This window comes from Neomonachus schauinslandi, chromosome 5 (genome assembly GCF_002201575.2).
Source record: "Neomonachus schauinslandi chromosome 5, ASM220157v2, whole genome shotgun sequence".
Classification (NCBI taxonomy): domain Eukaryota; kingdom Metazoa; phylum Chordata; class Mammalia; order Carnivora; family Phocidae; genus Neomonachus; species Neomonachus schauinslandi.
Window position 1 is genome coordinate 75,084,251 of NC_058407.1, and position 15,666 is coordinate 75,099,916.

The 15,666-nt window shown below is 40.4% G+C and overlaps 1 protein-coding gene across 4 annotated transcripts in view; it reads right to left on the bottom strand.

Moving 5' to 3' along the window:
• The window catches only part of BICD1 (BICD cargo adaptor 1), a 205,427-nt gene extending 195,349 nt beyond the window's left edge, over nucleotides 1–10,078 (bottom strand). For all 4 annotated transcript variants that reach the window (XM_044914891.1, XM_021690666.1, XM_044914890.1 and 1 more), the window contains exon 1: nucleotides 9,866–10,078. In XM_044914891.1, the coding sequence (XP_044770826.1) occupies nucleotides 9,866–10,078 (213 nt within the window). The remainder of the gene's footprint in view (nucleotides 1–9,865) is intronic.
• Nucleotides 10,079–15,666: the final 5,588 nt, after the last annotated feature.

Genomic DNA, 15,666 nt, shown 5'->3' on the forward strand with positions numbered 1-15,666 from the left:
CAAGTGCAATATATCCCCTTCCTTCTGCCTCTCTAATGGTTGCTTTTCCTTCCTAATTATATTTACTTGAGGTTTTGAGTTTAAAAGCTCTGCACACACACCAGCATTAGCAGAAAGCAAACCAGATTGTGATTTAAAGGGGAAAAAAGGGTTGTATATGCCAAGGAGATAATGTGCAAGATGACAGTATCTTCAGCTCAACCAAAGAAGTCATGTACAGTCTTACCTCACACTGAGGCCAACTTAAAAAAAAAAAAAAAACCTCCTAAAACCTTCTAGAGAATGGCAATCAGTAAGGCTTATCAACAACACACATCCATGTTGTAATATAAACCTCTTTCAATTTCAAAAATTGATGGGTAAGAGCTCTTCAGCAGTGGCATTTGAATCCACATTAGTCTGCAGTATGCAAGAGAAAAACAAAGACCCATCATTCTGAACCTTCCATTACAGACCCACGCCAAACTGCAACAAAACATTCTTAAGGAAATTGCTGTTATTGTGTACTTCCCATAAATGTAAACACGTTTCTTATTTTCAATTCTAAATTTAAAGATAGAAACACAGCAGTTAAATATTACATTTTAGAAGAGTGCTTTTTCTCCATAAAATACTGTTTGAAAACAGTAAGCATGTATAACCAAAGAGCAATTGAAAATAACCCCAGAAGTTAATGATCAATGTATCAAAGCAATTCTTTTTTAATATCCTATTTATAAACTTGTAAAGTTTGCATAAGCTACTGCAAACAGAGTAAAGCCACAAAATAGATTCAACACAGGAGACAACTTTCAAAAGAAACTTTAAACAACCCTGGAGGATATAAAAATAAACACAGTCTCATTTAACATACATCTCTGTCTAATGCAGTCAAGTTTTTGATGATATTTGTTGGTTTTCTGAAAGGCTTTACAGCATTTTAATTTCTAGAAAATGGAGAAGTAAAAAGACAGTGCAGTTAAGGTTTCCATATTAGCTCATAACTTCCCAGCTTTTCTCTCCAAAACACTTCTATTCCTGGGGCACCTGAGGGGCTCAGTCGGTTAAGCATCCGACTCTTGATTTCAGCTCAGGCCATGATCTTAGGATCATGAAATTGGCCCCGCACTGGGCTCCACGCTGGGCATGTAGTCTGCTTAGGATTCTCTCTCTCTCCTCTCCCTCTGCCCTTCCCCACCAAAAATAAATAACAAATAAATCTTTTAAGAAAAACAAAAAACACTTCTATTCCTGTGGAGTCATTTACTCCTAGAGTTGGAAGTTTCTAAGAGAGGTTCTCAGCCCCAGCTCTACCTATGAGGGAAGAAGGGTTAACATAATAAAGCCCCGGCTCCACCCCCAATGACTCTGAACTATCCTGGAGTGGGGTCAAGGCAGCAGCGTTTTTGTAAATCACTCAGGTGACCCTAATGAGTAGTCTGTATAGAAAGTCACTGATTCTGACTCAGCTCTTCTAAAAGAAGATCCCAGGGTGGGTATTTAAGCTTTGCTTTAAACACTTCCTATGCTGAGACCCAAAATCTCATCCAAAAACTCTAAAGGTAATATAGTACTTTATAGATGGTCATTTTTCAAATATGAATGGCTATATTTACAGGGCAGGGTGACCCATCATTTCTCCTAACAACTACAGAGTTCCAAGATCTTTGTACTTGTACCTCTTCCCAAAATTCACTTCCCCCAATCTCCATGAGACTCATCATTCAGGTCTGGGCTCAAATGTCACCTCCGGAGAGGGCTTCCTGATCACACTCTTCCCAAACAGTCTCCACCTCTCCACTCACGGCATTCCTCACATCCTAAGTGCATGTGTGCTTGCTGATGATCTCCTAGGTCTGAAACATCAGCTCCATTCAGGCAGCTCCATCTTGTCTGTCTTGCTCAACACTCTATCTTCAGCAAGTGGCACAGTGCCCAACATAGTAGCCACTCAATACAAACATTTGAATGGATAAATGAAACAGAACAAGAGGCATGGGCAATCTAAAGCAAAACCCAAACTCAGATTGCTATATAATGTAAATAGTTGACAGTGCCAATTATAAAATATTGAATTAAGTGTAAAAGATAAAATATATCATTGTGTATATGTGTGTGTGTGTGTGTATGAACACAAATATTCTGGAGGCTATAGACCCCCTCAGTGTTAACCATATAGCTTCAAACTGTACAAAGTTTCATGGAAACTTCCCCAAATTTACAGAGGTAGTCATCTTAAATTCCTTATTATGCAACAGTTTTCTTCTGAAAATCAAGCAAAACATAATCAAAATTAAGATAAACTTTTGATATACTTTAAAAACATTCCAAATATTCAAAAGTCATAAATACTGCAAAATGCTAAACATTAAAACAGAAAAATGTAACCATATTGGAAACACTGTGATCTAGTGGTGGGGAAGGGAGTATAAAAAAACACAAACAATATGAAATTACTTGGAACACGTGAAATGATAAAATCAAAAAACTCAGGTTGTGGTGGGGAAAACTTTAGAGATCATTCTCTTTTTTTTTTTAAGATTTTATTTACTTATTTGACAGAGAGAGAGAGACAGCTAGAGAGGGAACACAAGCAGGGGGAGTGGGAGAGGGAGAAGCAGGCTTCCCGCCGAGCAGGGAGCCCGATGCGGGGCTCGATCCCAGGACCCTGGGATCATGACCTGAGCCAAAGGCAGACGCTAAACGACTGAGCCACCCAGGCGCCCCTAGAGATCATTCTATATAAACTCCTTTCTAAGTATGAACCTTCCAGACAGTATTACTAGCATGTGGTTGGCTAGCCTTTCCTTAAATTTTTTTGGTGACAGGGAACTCACTACTTCCTAAAGAAATCTGCCTTGTTCCATTATTGGACACCTATACTTGTTAGTTCTTGATTTTGACTCAAAATCTGGCTCCCATGGACCCAGTGGGCCTTGTTCTGCTCTGTGAAGCCAAGTACAAATATGTCAACGAAACAAACTCAATGAGTCAGTTCTACAACAATATAGGTATGATTAAAGAAGTAAAGTGAATCCAGAAGGGAAATAAATTTGGGCCAGGTGCTCAAAGGAAAAGAGAACAATGAATTGTTATAAATAAATAAATAAACAAACAAACTATCAAGGGACAGAATACAAGTGTGAAAACAGGTGGATTATCCTGGCTGGAGGTGAGTGACCAGAGTAGAAATAGATAGGAGGGAAAAGACAGAAAACAGTTGACGCACATCCCTGAAGCCTAAGTAAAAATTATGGTAATTGAACAAGATTATTCTATATTTTGTAAAAAAAAAAAAAATAGAATTAATTTGAAATGTAAAGGACAAGTAGATAAAATAAGTAGAGTAGGTAACTCTAAAACAGAGCATCACAGAAATTTAGAGCTAAAAAAAAATCATAGAAATTATCTATCCCAACCCCTTAATTTTATAGACAAATAATTAAATCCTAGAAGAAAAGGTATCAATTGCCACTCTTATATTCCTTTTCATTGTTTTAAGGAAGAACACTTTGCCAAACAATTTCCTGTCTTATAGCCACTGATCCCCATTGCCTACGTAACATGCTGAATCTGAGATTCTGTATAAAACCCTAACGAGCTATATCAAAACTCAACTACCGCAGGGCAAAGATGGAATAAAATAATGAGGCTCAACTGCCTGAATCATCTTGGCTTCTCACCAAGACCCAGTATGGACAGGATGTGGCCACACTGCTGGACCAGTTCTCACCAGCCATGGAATCTAGCCACTTATTATGCTGATACATGTAGCCCCATCACCAGCCAAGAAGACAAGAATCAAAATTGCTGCTAATTCACCCACAAAACTTTCCATTTTTTCCTCGGTATTATCACACAAGGCCACCTGCTCCCTCCAAGCCCCCAGGGTCACCCACACTCCCTGAGATTCTCTGGTTTTCTTCTCTACTCAGTCCCATTTTCTTCACACTTGAAATACCAGTGCCTTAAAAAAGAAGCCCTGCAGGGCACCTGGGTGGCTTAGTGAGTTAAGCATCTGCCTTCAGCTCAGGTCATGATCTCAGGGTCCTGGGACTGAGCCCTGTGTGGGGCTCCCTGCTCAGTGGGAAGTCTGCTTCTCCCTCTGCCCCTTTCCCCCATCTCCCCCCCCGGACCCCACTCACGCTCGCTTGCTCGTGCACTCTCTCTCTCTCTCAAATAAGTAAATAAAATCTTAAAAAAAAAAAAAAGTTAGTCCTGTTCTAGAAATATCTGCATTTTTAAAAAATTTTTTAAGATTTTATTTATTTATTTTTAGAGAGGGAGGGCAGAAGGGCAGAAGGGGAGGGAGAGGGACAAGCAGACTCCACACTGAGCGTGGAGCCTGACACAGGGCTCCATCCCAGGATCCTGAGATCATTACCTGAGCAGAAACCAAGAGTCTGACGCTTAACCAACCGAGCCACCCAGGCACCCTAGAAATACCTGCATTTTAAAAGGATATAGTATTAAATGAAAAACACCAGGTGGCAGAGTAATATGTATAACATGACCCCATTTTTATAAAAATAAAAGAACAGGAAAAACAAAAAACCACGTCAATGGATTCATATGTTTAAAGACATTTAAAACACGTATAGAAGTATACCAAAGTATAAGAATACAGACAGAATCAGGAGAGAAAGGAGAAACAACTAATTTGCATATGATTTTATCTAACTTGGATTGTGGCCATAAATTATAATTATAGAATCATCATTTTTATAAAAGCAATCAAACTATTATGACCAAAAAAAGAAAGAAAAAAATTTAAATAAAAAGCACTAATGCAATTTCAAGTTATCTGTCAGCAAGAGGTGTGTGCTCTTTCTCCCAGGCCTCTCTAACCTAGGAGGTCAGGAAGGGCCAGTTTTCCACTTACGCTGACCTCTGGGTCCTTCCAGCCCAGCTTCTTTGCCCATTGTTTATTAATTTGCACATCTCCTAATTCAAAATGCAATCAAACTAACTGCTGAAAATATTGTTGAGTTGTTCATATCTTCTATGTTCTGGAGATTAGGTTTGAATAAAATTACAACAAAATGCACAAATTATTCATTTGTTTTATTAAACTGAGGGTTGAGTATTTGAATTTCTCATTCAACTTATGCCTCCCCTCAAAGAAAACATGACTTAAAATGACTCATATAACCTGGCCATCAACCTGACCCTCTAAAAGGGCTCTTCCCCAGAGCACCTTCCTTCCTTCGTGAATGGAGCCACCTTCTACACATCCGAGAAAATTCTCAACTCTACTCTTTTCCTTACTTTCCACATCCAGACCCAGTATCATGTTCCACCCTACACCTTCTAAACAGCTAATAGGTTTGACCCCTCCTCATCATCCCTACTGCCCCTGCACAGCTCCAATCCACTCTCTATAACCAACACTGGGACTTTCTAAACCATACTTGTGACTGAAGTGTTTCACCCTCTCAGGTAGTATGGTGCAGTGATTAGAAAATGGGCTTCTTCCTAAACCAGGTTCTACCACTTAGTTTTGCAGCCTTGAGAAGAATCCTTAACCTAAGACCTATTTTCCTCTTCTGCATAATTCAAGTAATATCTACCTTATAAAAGGATTCTTATAAGAATGAGAGATAAGGTATGCAAAATGCCTAGCCCTAAATGGAGCTTTGTACAGAATTAAGTGCTTTATTATTTTTATTATTTTCTTATCTGTAAAAATGAGCAGTAAGTTTCTGAATTACTCTGAAGATTAAATAAGATGTAAGGCACCAAACACAGTGTTACTAAGTGTTTCTTTTCGTTTCCTTTTAATGGTTCCCCTATCCCCAAGACAAAATGCGGCTACTGCCACTTTCCCAATATCATCTCCTGCCGCTTGACTTCACATGTCTTCTCTAGCATAATGAATTATTTAATAGTAAGACTGCATCTCTTCATGCCTTCCTCTCCTTCAAAGCCATATTTACAGGTACAACACTACGTGTGAGAAAGACTTTACTATATATTTCAACATGCAATAGTTATCATATTTTCAAATTTAGAATGTAATATCCATCAGGTATAAGTGTATTGAAGGGGATGATATAGCAGAATATTCATAAGCATGAAAATCTGAAAAAAAATCATCAAACCATGGTTACTGTACATGTTCATGCAAACATAATGAATGTGATGAAAGATATAACATCCTGTTAAATGATATCTGAGCAATAACTTTTCCAGAGATGAAATTTTGAGTTGAAATAAAAAGAAGGAATGGTGCAGGTTAGAGCAACTGGGTCAAAAAAAAAAAAAAGAATGACTGAAAGTGATTGTGTTTGTTTGTTGAGGTTGTTTGTAAATACTTTGCAATACTTTCCAAAAGCATATGTTGATATATTATAGATGTTTTAATTAATTTGGTAATAAATATGATAATATAAACATTTCTCTTTCAAAACAGTGAGAGAGAAAATACTAGCTAGGTAAATAAATTATTAACATTCTCTATGTTTATTCCTAGATTGGAAACGAAATCTGGGGGCTCCCTCCCCCCACTATGATTTCATGATTTAGCATATACAAACCTAACAATCTTTCCAAGCATATGAAGAAAAAAATTTCTGGTTAAAGTTGAATCCAAATAATTAAATGGCTTTCATCAGGTCCCCAATGTGACAGTCTCTAAAAAATGTGTAAGTTCAATGTTTATTCCTTGAACGATTTAACCATAGCCCTGAAAAAACAGAAAATTGGCTCCAGGAAGATAAGCTGTTCATTGTCCACAAAGTGCTTCTTTAGCAAATGGTGTCTACCCTTGGCGTCAGTGTTAAGAATATAAGCAAAAAAAAAAATGAGTTGAAGATTCTTAGTACATAGTCTACCGTAACCTAGCTGCAAAACTTTTCTAAAGTCACATGGATATGTTTTCTACAATGCTACCAAGAATGCTGAATCATTCCTTTCTATGGGGATCTTTTTCAACTTTACTACTTTTTAAATTTCAAATAATTTTGAAGTAAAAAATAAAACAAACACAACACAAACAAATTTAAATTCTAGGAGTTTTTTTTTAATGTATGTATATTTTTAGTTTTAAAATTATTTTGGAACTATGACTCTTCCTCAAACACTACTTTGGCCTAAGTGACATTCACAGTGCTGATTTACACACATCCCAAACATACAATCAGCCAGGACCGGAATATAACTGGGCATGGGTGCCCCTCAGGTCACTGAAAAGCATGCATTACTTGTGAAATCATAAAACCACACTCAAGTCTTTTACCAGACATGTTGCTTTGTCCAGCTCCCCAAAGATAATTAAAAGGAGAACATTAGGATGATGGACCAATTACTTTTAATGAATCATATTTGTTGAAAGAGCCTAAAAATAAGTCAAAGATTTTATACTTGGCTTTGTAGATAAAATGCAACATTGTTTACTATATGTACCTGCAAATGAACAAAACTTCCCTTTTAAAAATCAGAGCACTCATAAAACATGTCTTTCAAAAATGGCTTCTATATGATATCATCATTGGGATATCTCAGTTTGCCCAATTATTCTGGATTTCCTTTTCAAACAGGAAATATTATTGAGACTGATTTAGCGCATTTAAATAATACTCCCGAGTAAAGTATACATTTAAAGAATAAAAATATCAGGTCACATTATCAAACGATCAGATATAATGATTATTTTATTACTCTTAAATACATTTTTATGTAATTGCTTAAGACAGTTCATTCAGAATAAAAAACGGAATTAATTTATGCTAAGTGCAACTCAAAATACATATGTAAGTGAGTATCATTTGGTAAAAATAATCCTGATAAATTTTTTATTAACCTCCTGCTATATAGAACAAAATATGCCTCAAATTTTTAAAGAAAAAAATTTATAACTGCTATTTGCATTATTCTGTATTAAGAAATTACGAGTTGTACTATTCTCACAAAACGTTTTTTCTCATTTTTCCCATTATTGTTGATGACAGTAATATAAGTAGTGTTTCAATACCAGTCACTTCCTATACTTCCTAATTTTCTTAGTCTTTCTCTGACACTAACCAATATTGACTAGTGAATGTTTGATAAATGTGCCCCTTCTTCCAGTATAAATTTATTCTTTAATAAAATATTTATTATACACTTACAATGTGATAGGCTTTGTGTTAAAGGCTTTGGATGCAAAGTAAATTAAGACAGATTCCTTTCCTTAAGAGCTCATGGTCTGGTAAAGGCAAAAGACAATTGCATTATGGTTTACTATACAGGGTAAGTGCAAATGACACAGAAATACCCCTAGAAAGGTTGTTTAAAACAAGCAGGAAGATCAGTTAACAGTAATACTCCATTTCATTAAATTAAGTCTACCTCCTTTATCGAGGAGGTGATGGCTTACCACTGCCTAGCTTGCACTTCCTCACATTGGCAAAGCAGTGTTGACAGGTTTAAACATCAAAACATCCCTGAGAATTACAATCACTATCTTGTTTCCTGACTTCACAAGGTTTAACATCACTGAATTTAAACATATCTGACCTAACCTAAGTTGGAGAATACCCGTGAGTCCAGCTGTTGTTAAGAAAAGACATGTACATGGTAAGAAAAACATGAACTCAGAATTTACAGCCTGATACATGAAAATCAGATTTTTAGTTGGGGTTTTTACCATATGTTTATTTGTTAGCAGTCAGGCATCAGAATAAAAATAAGACATACCTGAAAGTGTGTTTACCATATTGTGTACTAGATTAGAAGACAAATTGATTAGATAGGTCATAAACCATGTTTTTTAACTGTAGCAACATAAAACAGACACCCTCCAAAACACTGAGTAAGAAAAACGTTTTTGATAATATATACCAAATTTAGAATCAACACTTAAAAGCCAATATGCACCTAAAAATAAAGACTTGCCACAAAGAAAAGCAGTGTGTACACTTAAATTTATAACGGTGACTTGTTACCCATAGTGCTTCAGGAATCAGGTAAAATAAACTGAGTTCCTTCAACAGTATGTATATTCTTATGAGTGCTTGATAGGAAATCAAAGCATATCCATTATTTCCTTCCAAACATTAGCCAGTGTTTAAGAGAAGCCAAATACCGAAAGACTAAAGAGGACCAGTGTTATAACATGGCCCATTTGTGATACTCTGGTTTTACAAACACAGTCATTTCAAACAGAAGAGCCTCATTTGATATGGACGGCTACCCTTGTACTTCATACATACCATTCAGACTATGTGTAGGGGAGTTAAATTTTCCCTGGTCAGGGTGACCTTATATGACTTGGGCATGGCTCTGCCTCACTCAGAGGTGAAATCGAGGCAGTGGGATCACCCAGCAGAGTTGTTTTTCTCAGGCAGCCCGATGACAAGAATAACTAAAGCCAAGGAGAACGAAGACTGCCCAGACTGTCAGATGGGATTGGCGGAGAGTTCTAATAACAGTTCCCTCTCGCACCAAGGAGTGGTTACATTCAGAAGGCTGAGAGGTACCATAGATCCTACATCCTGAAATTGTGGGTCCCTCAGCACAAATCTACTCATCGCCTTTGTGGATTATGGGATTGTCGCTGGAACCTGGGTTTGAAATAACAGCAGTTTTGAGAAGTTGGATTTACACATTCCAACCGAGCTGAATGTCGCCTTAGAGTGCTGAGACTTAAAGACTTCTGAATCTCCCTCCCCCACAGCCTAAACAGCCACTGCCTCTCAAATTCCAGCTTATACATTCACTTCCTGGGCAATTTTTCTCTTGGGGGGAAAACAATGGACTCTTTCAATCTTCTCTTATCAACAAAGGACTCTAAGACGAAGAAACATTCCTTTCAATCGCATCCTTTCCGACTTCTTTACAAATGATGAGTGGGCGTCGGGGGTGGGGGGACGGGGGCCGAGGAGGGATGAGGTGACAGGCAACTCACCTCTTTCAGCTGCTCCAGCTCCTGTTTGAGGCTGTCGTACTCAGCCTCCAGCTCGTCATACTGCTGTTTGAGGGTCAGCTTCTCCTCCAGGACCACCAGCCCGTACTCGGCAGCCTGGATCTTCTCGTGGGTCGTCTCTGTGAGCTCCTTGGTCAGCCTCTCTATCTCAGTCTTATAATGGTCCACAGTCTGCAATACCTCTTCTGCGGCCATAGCCCCGGTGGATGGAGGCAGGAGGGGGGTGTCGGGGTGGGGAGACGGATGCAAAGCAGGCGGGGGAAGGGGGAAGGAGGTGGGGAGGGAAGGGTAAAAATGGAAAAGAAAAGTGTGGCTGGATGAATGAGCAGAACGATTCCCCGACTGCTGCTCCGGCGGCAGCGGCTACACTGCCGGAGAAACTGAGGAGAAACGCAACATGGAGAACGCAGGGAGAGGATCAGGGGCGAGGCGGCAGCCGCTGCCGCATGTGTCCTCTGGGTCAGCAGCCGTGCGGCATGGCCTGGGCTGCGGCGGCCGGGGACGACGAGGGGCTCCGGATTCTGCTTATTCAGAGGCGCCCGGCCGCCATGTCTCCCGGGCAGCGTCACTGCAGTCTCCCCGGGGCCTGGCGCTCCCCGGCTCGCGTCTCGCTCGCTCGCTCGCTCCACCTGCTCCCTCTGGCTGTGCTGCAGCCGGTGCGGAATGATGCAGTCTCGGGCCCGCTCCCTCCCTTCGCGCCTGGCCCCGGCTCCGAGCAGGGGGCGGGGAGGCGGATGGAGTCAGCGCGGGGGGAGGGAAAGAACCGACGGAAACATCCCGAGGCGCCTCCCGCGGGGCGTGAGGGGCCGCCGCCGCGGGCTGACCCGGGGGGGCAGGGGGGGAGGTGCGGGCCGGAGGCCGAGGCGGAGGCGGCGGGACGCGCGCGGGGGGAACCTCCGCCCTGCCCGGCTCGCCCCGGGCGAGAGTTCCTCCCAGGACTTTGGCCCGTGGACGTCGCGGCCCCCCGGAGTGGCGGGGCCGCCCCTGCTCTGCCTCTGAGAAGGGAGCCAGAGCTCCGGAACTGCCTGGAAAAGGCGCCTTTCCCAGAGAAAAGCAAACAGTAACTAACGCGCTCGGGGCCCGCGCATCCTTCTCGCCCCCTGGGCTCGCAGCCTCCTTCCCAGCCTCCTGCACCCAAACCAACGCTGTGCTTCCAAAGCCTGCCAGACGCGCCCCAAGGCGAGCGCTCTCCCCGACCCCCACCCCTTCCGCCTCCCCTCCCTTCCCCTCGCCAGCTTGGCCTGGTTTACCTCACACTGTCACCAAATAACCTTATTACCCCTCAGGACAGTCTGCACTGAAGTTGCCTGACCTCGCACAGCGTTCTGTGCCCAGCTTGCCACAAGATTGGATCTGCTCCGAAAAATGCATGCACCCAATAAGCCTCTAGGTACTCCTCTTTCTTGCCTCAGTAGTTCTACGCTACACATTCTTCAATAAAGGAAAACTGCATGAAATTCCCTATATATGGTATCAACGATACCCTACAATAAACATGTTTAAAAGAGTAAGAGCTAATAGTTCTTGAGACCACGTGCCAGCCATTCTTCTGAGTATGGTATGTGCATTCTCTCTAGTCCTAATGACCACTCTTGGGAGGTGGGAACCATTATCCCCAATTTAAAAGTGGTGAAAGAAAGGCACAGGAAATTGAAGGATTTGTCCAAATCAGGCAACTCTTTTTTTTTTTTTTTAAGACTTTATTTATTTATTTGAGAGAGACAGAGAAACAGCATGAGAGAGGAGAGGGTCAGAGGGAGAAGCAGGCTCCCCGCTGAGCAGGGAGCCCTACGTGGGGAGCCAGGATCACGACCTGAGCCGAAGGCAGATGCTTAACCAACTGAGCCACCCAGGCGCCCCCAAATTAGGCAACTCTTAAGTGGTGAAGCCAAAATTTAATCCTAACTCCAGAGCCCTAAACTGGATCATTATATTGGCCTCACCACTCATTAATAATACACACCCAGCAACTAAATATTATATGCTCGTAAAATGACCACTTTGATCAATATGAAGAGTCACAAAAGGAGCCGAAGACAAAGTCAGAGTGAAAAACCAAAAATGGAGAAGAGATGAGAATGGAGAACCTAGAGGAAAGGGAGAAATAGCAGAAAAGGAGTGATTTCTGTGGAAATGGAAGGGAGGCTCTGGGATCAATAGACCAAAGGTCTTACCAGTTCCTTCCTTCTCTTCTATTGGGTGCCACTATTTAGAGAGCTGTTTCTCAGTGGCCAGGAGGTGCTCAACACACACAGAATTTTCTGATTTAGAAAGCAGGACTCGATGCTCCTCTTCGTTTTGTAGATGGTAAAGAAAAAAAGATAGTTGCTGATGGTGTGGGAAGAAGAGCAAACAAACAACAACGCTCTTACAAAGCCTGGACTAATAGGCAGTCTGGATGTGATTTTTCACTGCCTCTGAAAACAGACAAAAAAATATTCCTTCTGGATGCTGACAATAACGACAGAATATTCTCTTGTGATTATCTGATCTAGAAAGAAAGAAAGAAAGAAGAAAGAAAGAAAGAGAGAAAGAAAGAAAACACTTGAAACACGCTACAAACCATGAATTCCAACCTGGCAGAGAAGCAGGGGTAATAATGACCACATCATTCCATGTATACTGCCTTGATGTCACACTCCAATTGAGAAGCTCCTCCTGGGTGCTCCTGGAGTGCCCATCCTCTATCACAGTGATGAATGATCATGAACCACTGAGAGAAGAGATGAAAGCTGTAATTGTGGGTAGCCAAACTGCCTTCTTCCCAGTATGCCCCTGGCCTTTCCTCACTCTGCAAAGTGTAAGCAGAGCGCTTCCAAAGGAATCATAACACTTGGGGAAGATTGCCTGTTACTCCCTTTCCCTTGGAGAGAACTAAGAATGGAGTTTGCCTCTGTGACTTTCCTTCTTCAAAGTTTCCATTCCCCCCCCCATTCCCTGTACTCTGTCCTGCCCCATTTTTCTGATGGATCAACTCTTGTTAATGTACTCAGTCTGACTTCATTCAGACATTACACTATCTTAACATTACAAGATTTTGCTTATTACAACTTTGATCCTTTATATGTTGGTATTTAACTTGAAGAAAATCAGCTTGTATACCATACTCTTGCAGGACTGCACAGTTAGATTTCTCTTCATATAGATGTCATACATACCATGTATATATAGGTACAGACCTAGATATAGATGGGTATAGCTATAGATCACTGACAAGTATCTAGAAAAGAATTTCTTAAACCATTCCTGGAAGTAGGGTTCCCTCATATTTCTTTAAATTAGCAGCCTCCAATTTCTTAGGAAACTTTCTTGCTTACAAATATTTAGGGAAAATTAGGGGTGCCTGGCTGGCTCAGTCAGAAGAGCGTGCAACTCTTGATCTCGGGGTCATAAGTTCGAGCCCCATATTGGATGTAGAGATTACTTAAATAAATATTTTTTTTTAAGATTTTTTTTATTTATTTGACAGAGACATACACAGTGAGAGAGGGAACACAAGCAGTGGGAGTGAGAGAGGGAGAAGCAGGCCTCCTGCGGAGCATGGAGCCCGATGTGGGGCTCGATCCCAGGACCCTGGGATCATGACCTGAGCTGAAGGCAGATGCTTAACGACTGAGCCACCCAGGTGCCCCTTAAATAAATATTTTTTAAAACACAAATATTTAGGAAAAATTATATTTTGTGACTTAGTACCTCAAACCAACCTCTCGCCAACTTTGCATGAATATTGCTTTCTCTTGCTCTCATTCATTCATTCATTCCTTAAACAGATATTTATTAAGTACCCCTTATGTCCTAGGAACAATAGGAGGCATTGTGAAATCAATGACCAGTAAGATGTCAGTGGTCAGTGGTCCCTGACTTCATGGAGCTTATGTTCTGGGAGGGAAGAAGCAAACAAATACATGACAAAACAGACCAAAAACAGACAACAACAGGGATGCATGAGTGGTTCAGTCGGTTAAGCCTCCAACTCTTGGTTTCAGCTCAGGTCATGATCTTGGGGTCATATCAGCCCCACAGTGGGCTCTGCACCCAGCGCAGAGTCTGCTTGAGATTCTTTCCTCCTCCCTGCCCCCCCCCTTTGTTCTTCCCCACCCCCAGCCTCTGCTCATGCTTCCTCACTCTCTAAAATAAATAAATAAATAAAATCTTTAAAAAAGACAACAAAAAAGATAAATTAATACAAATATTCCAAATTGTAATACTGATAAGCAGGATACAGCATAATGGTTAAGAGCAGAAGCTAATCTGCTTGGGTCAAATCCAACTTCGCCACTTACTAGCTATGTGTGCCTCAGTCACCTCATCCTTAAAGAGGGGACAATAATATAATTACTAACAAGATTGTTGTGAATAGAACAATATTTGACACCTAATAAGCAGCATATGTGTGTTTGTTTTTAAGTTTTTGGAAAAAAAAAAAAAGAATAAGATTGAGATAGAAAAAAGAAACAACAGAATAATCAGTGGAGATCTCTCTGCAGAAGTGATATTTACCTTAATATCTAAGGTATCTGAAGGAACTGGATATGCTAAATGTGGAGGAAGAGCTTTCCAGGAAGAGGGAAGGGCATGTGTAAAGGCCTAAGGCAGAAAAGAGCTTGGTGAGTGCAAAGAATAAAAATCAGAAGCTGAGGCTTATAAGCCAAGGGTAGGTGACCTACGACTGCACTAGAAAGACAACACAGAAGGGACACTCAGATCATGCCTGCCTTGCAGGTTAGACTAATTTGGATGTTGAACACCTGAAATTAATATAATATTATACGTCAATTATATCCCAATTTTTAAAAAAGAAAAAAAAGAAGAATATGGTATTTCAAATTGCAAACATTTGCAGAGTAAAAATTTTCCAAGGCAAATGAGTTTCACACCACACAAGAACAAGAGGAGACAAAATACTTCTATTTTGTTTCTCAGCATGCTTTAGAAAAAATTTTAAATAACCCTAACTGGTTTAGCCTTAAAGTCAGAATAGCTGGTAGGTTGTAACCTGGGATTTTAAAGCTGCCAGAAAGGACTTTTTAAATCCTCTGCTCTTCTTTCTAATTCCCCTCAAAATGATGTCTGAAACTCCTTTGGTAATAAAGAAAGATGCTTATTATCTCATAATTAGAAATAACTTTGAAATGCAAAAAGTTATTAAACTTAAATTTATATTTATATTTGCTTTATATTTTTTTCCTGATTCTGATAAGAAAATACCCCAAGGAAGGAACTGAATGGCTGAAGAAGTGGAGGCTGGGAACATTGCAGACAAACATTATCTAATTCACATCTGTGCCTAAGGCTGGCCTTGCATCCAGCTCTTTAAGATTTGAACAGAATTTCTTAATATGCTTCTTTCTGCCAAAATATATCCCCTTCTCTGGTTTTTTGATGGCCCTAGAATTTATATAGAGATTCCGAACCTGTTCAGAAACATTCCTTTACCCAACAGCTTAAAAAAAAAAAAAAAAAAAAAAAAAAAAAAAAGGAATTTGGGGTTTACTCTCAGTGCAGTGGGAGACTTGATTATTTAGTCAGGAAATGAAATTATTTCATTTATATTTTAGGAACATCACGACTACACACAAAAAAAGTTTGGTGGTATCAAAAGATAGAAGTAGGAGGGGTACCTGGCTCGCTCAGTAGATCCTGCAGCTCTTGATCTCAGGGTCATGAGTTCAAGCCCCACTTTGTAAGTAGAGCTTATGAAAGAAAGAGAGAGAGAGAGAGAGAGAAAGAAAGAAAGAAAGAAAGAAAGAAAGAAAGAAAGAAAGAAAGAAAGAAAGAAAGAA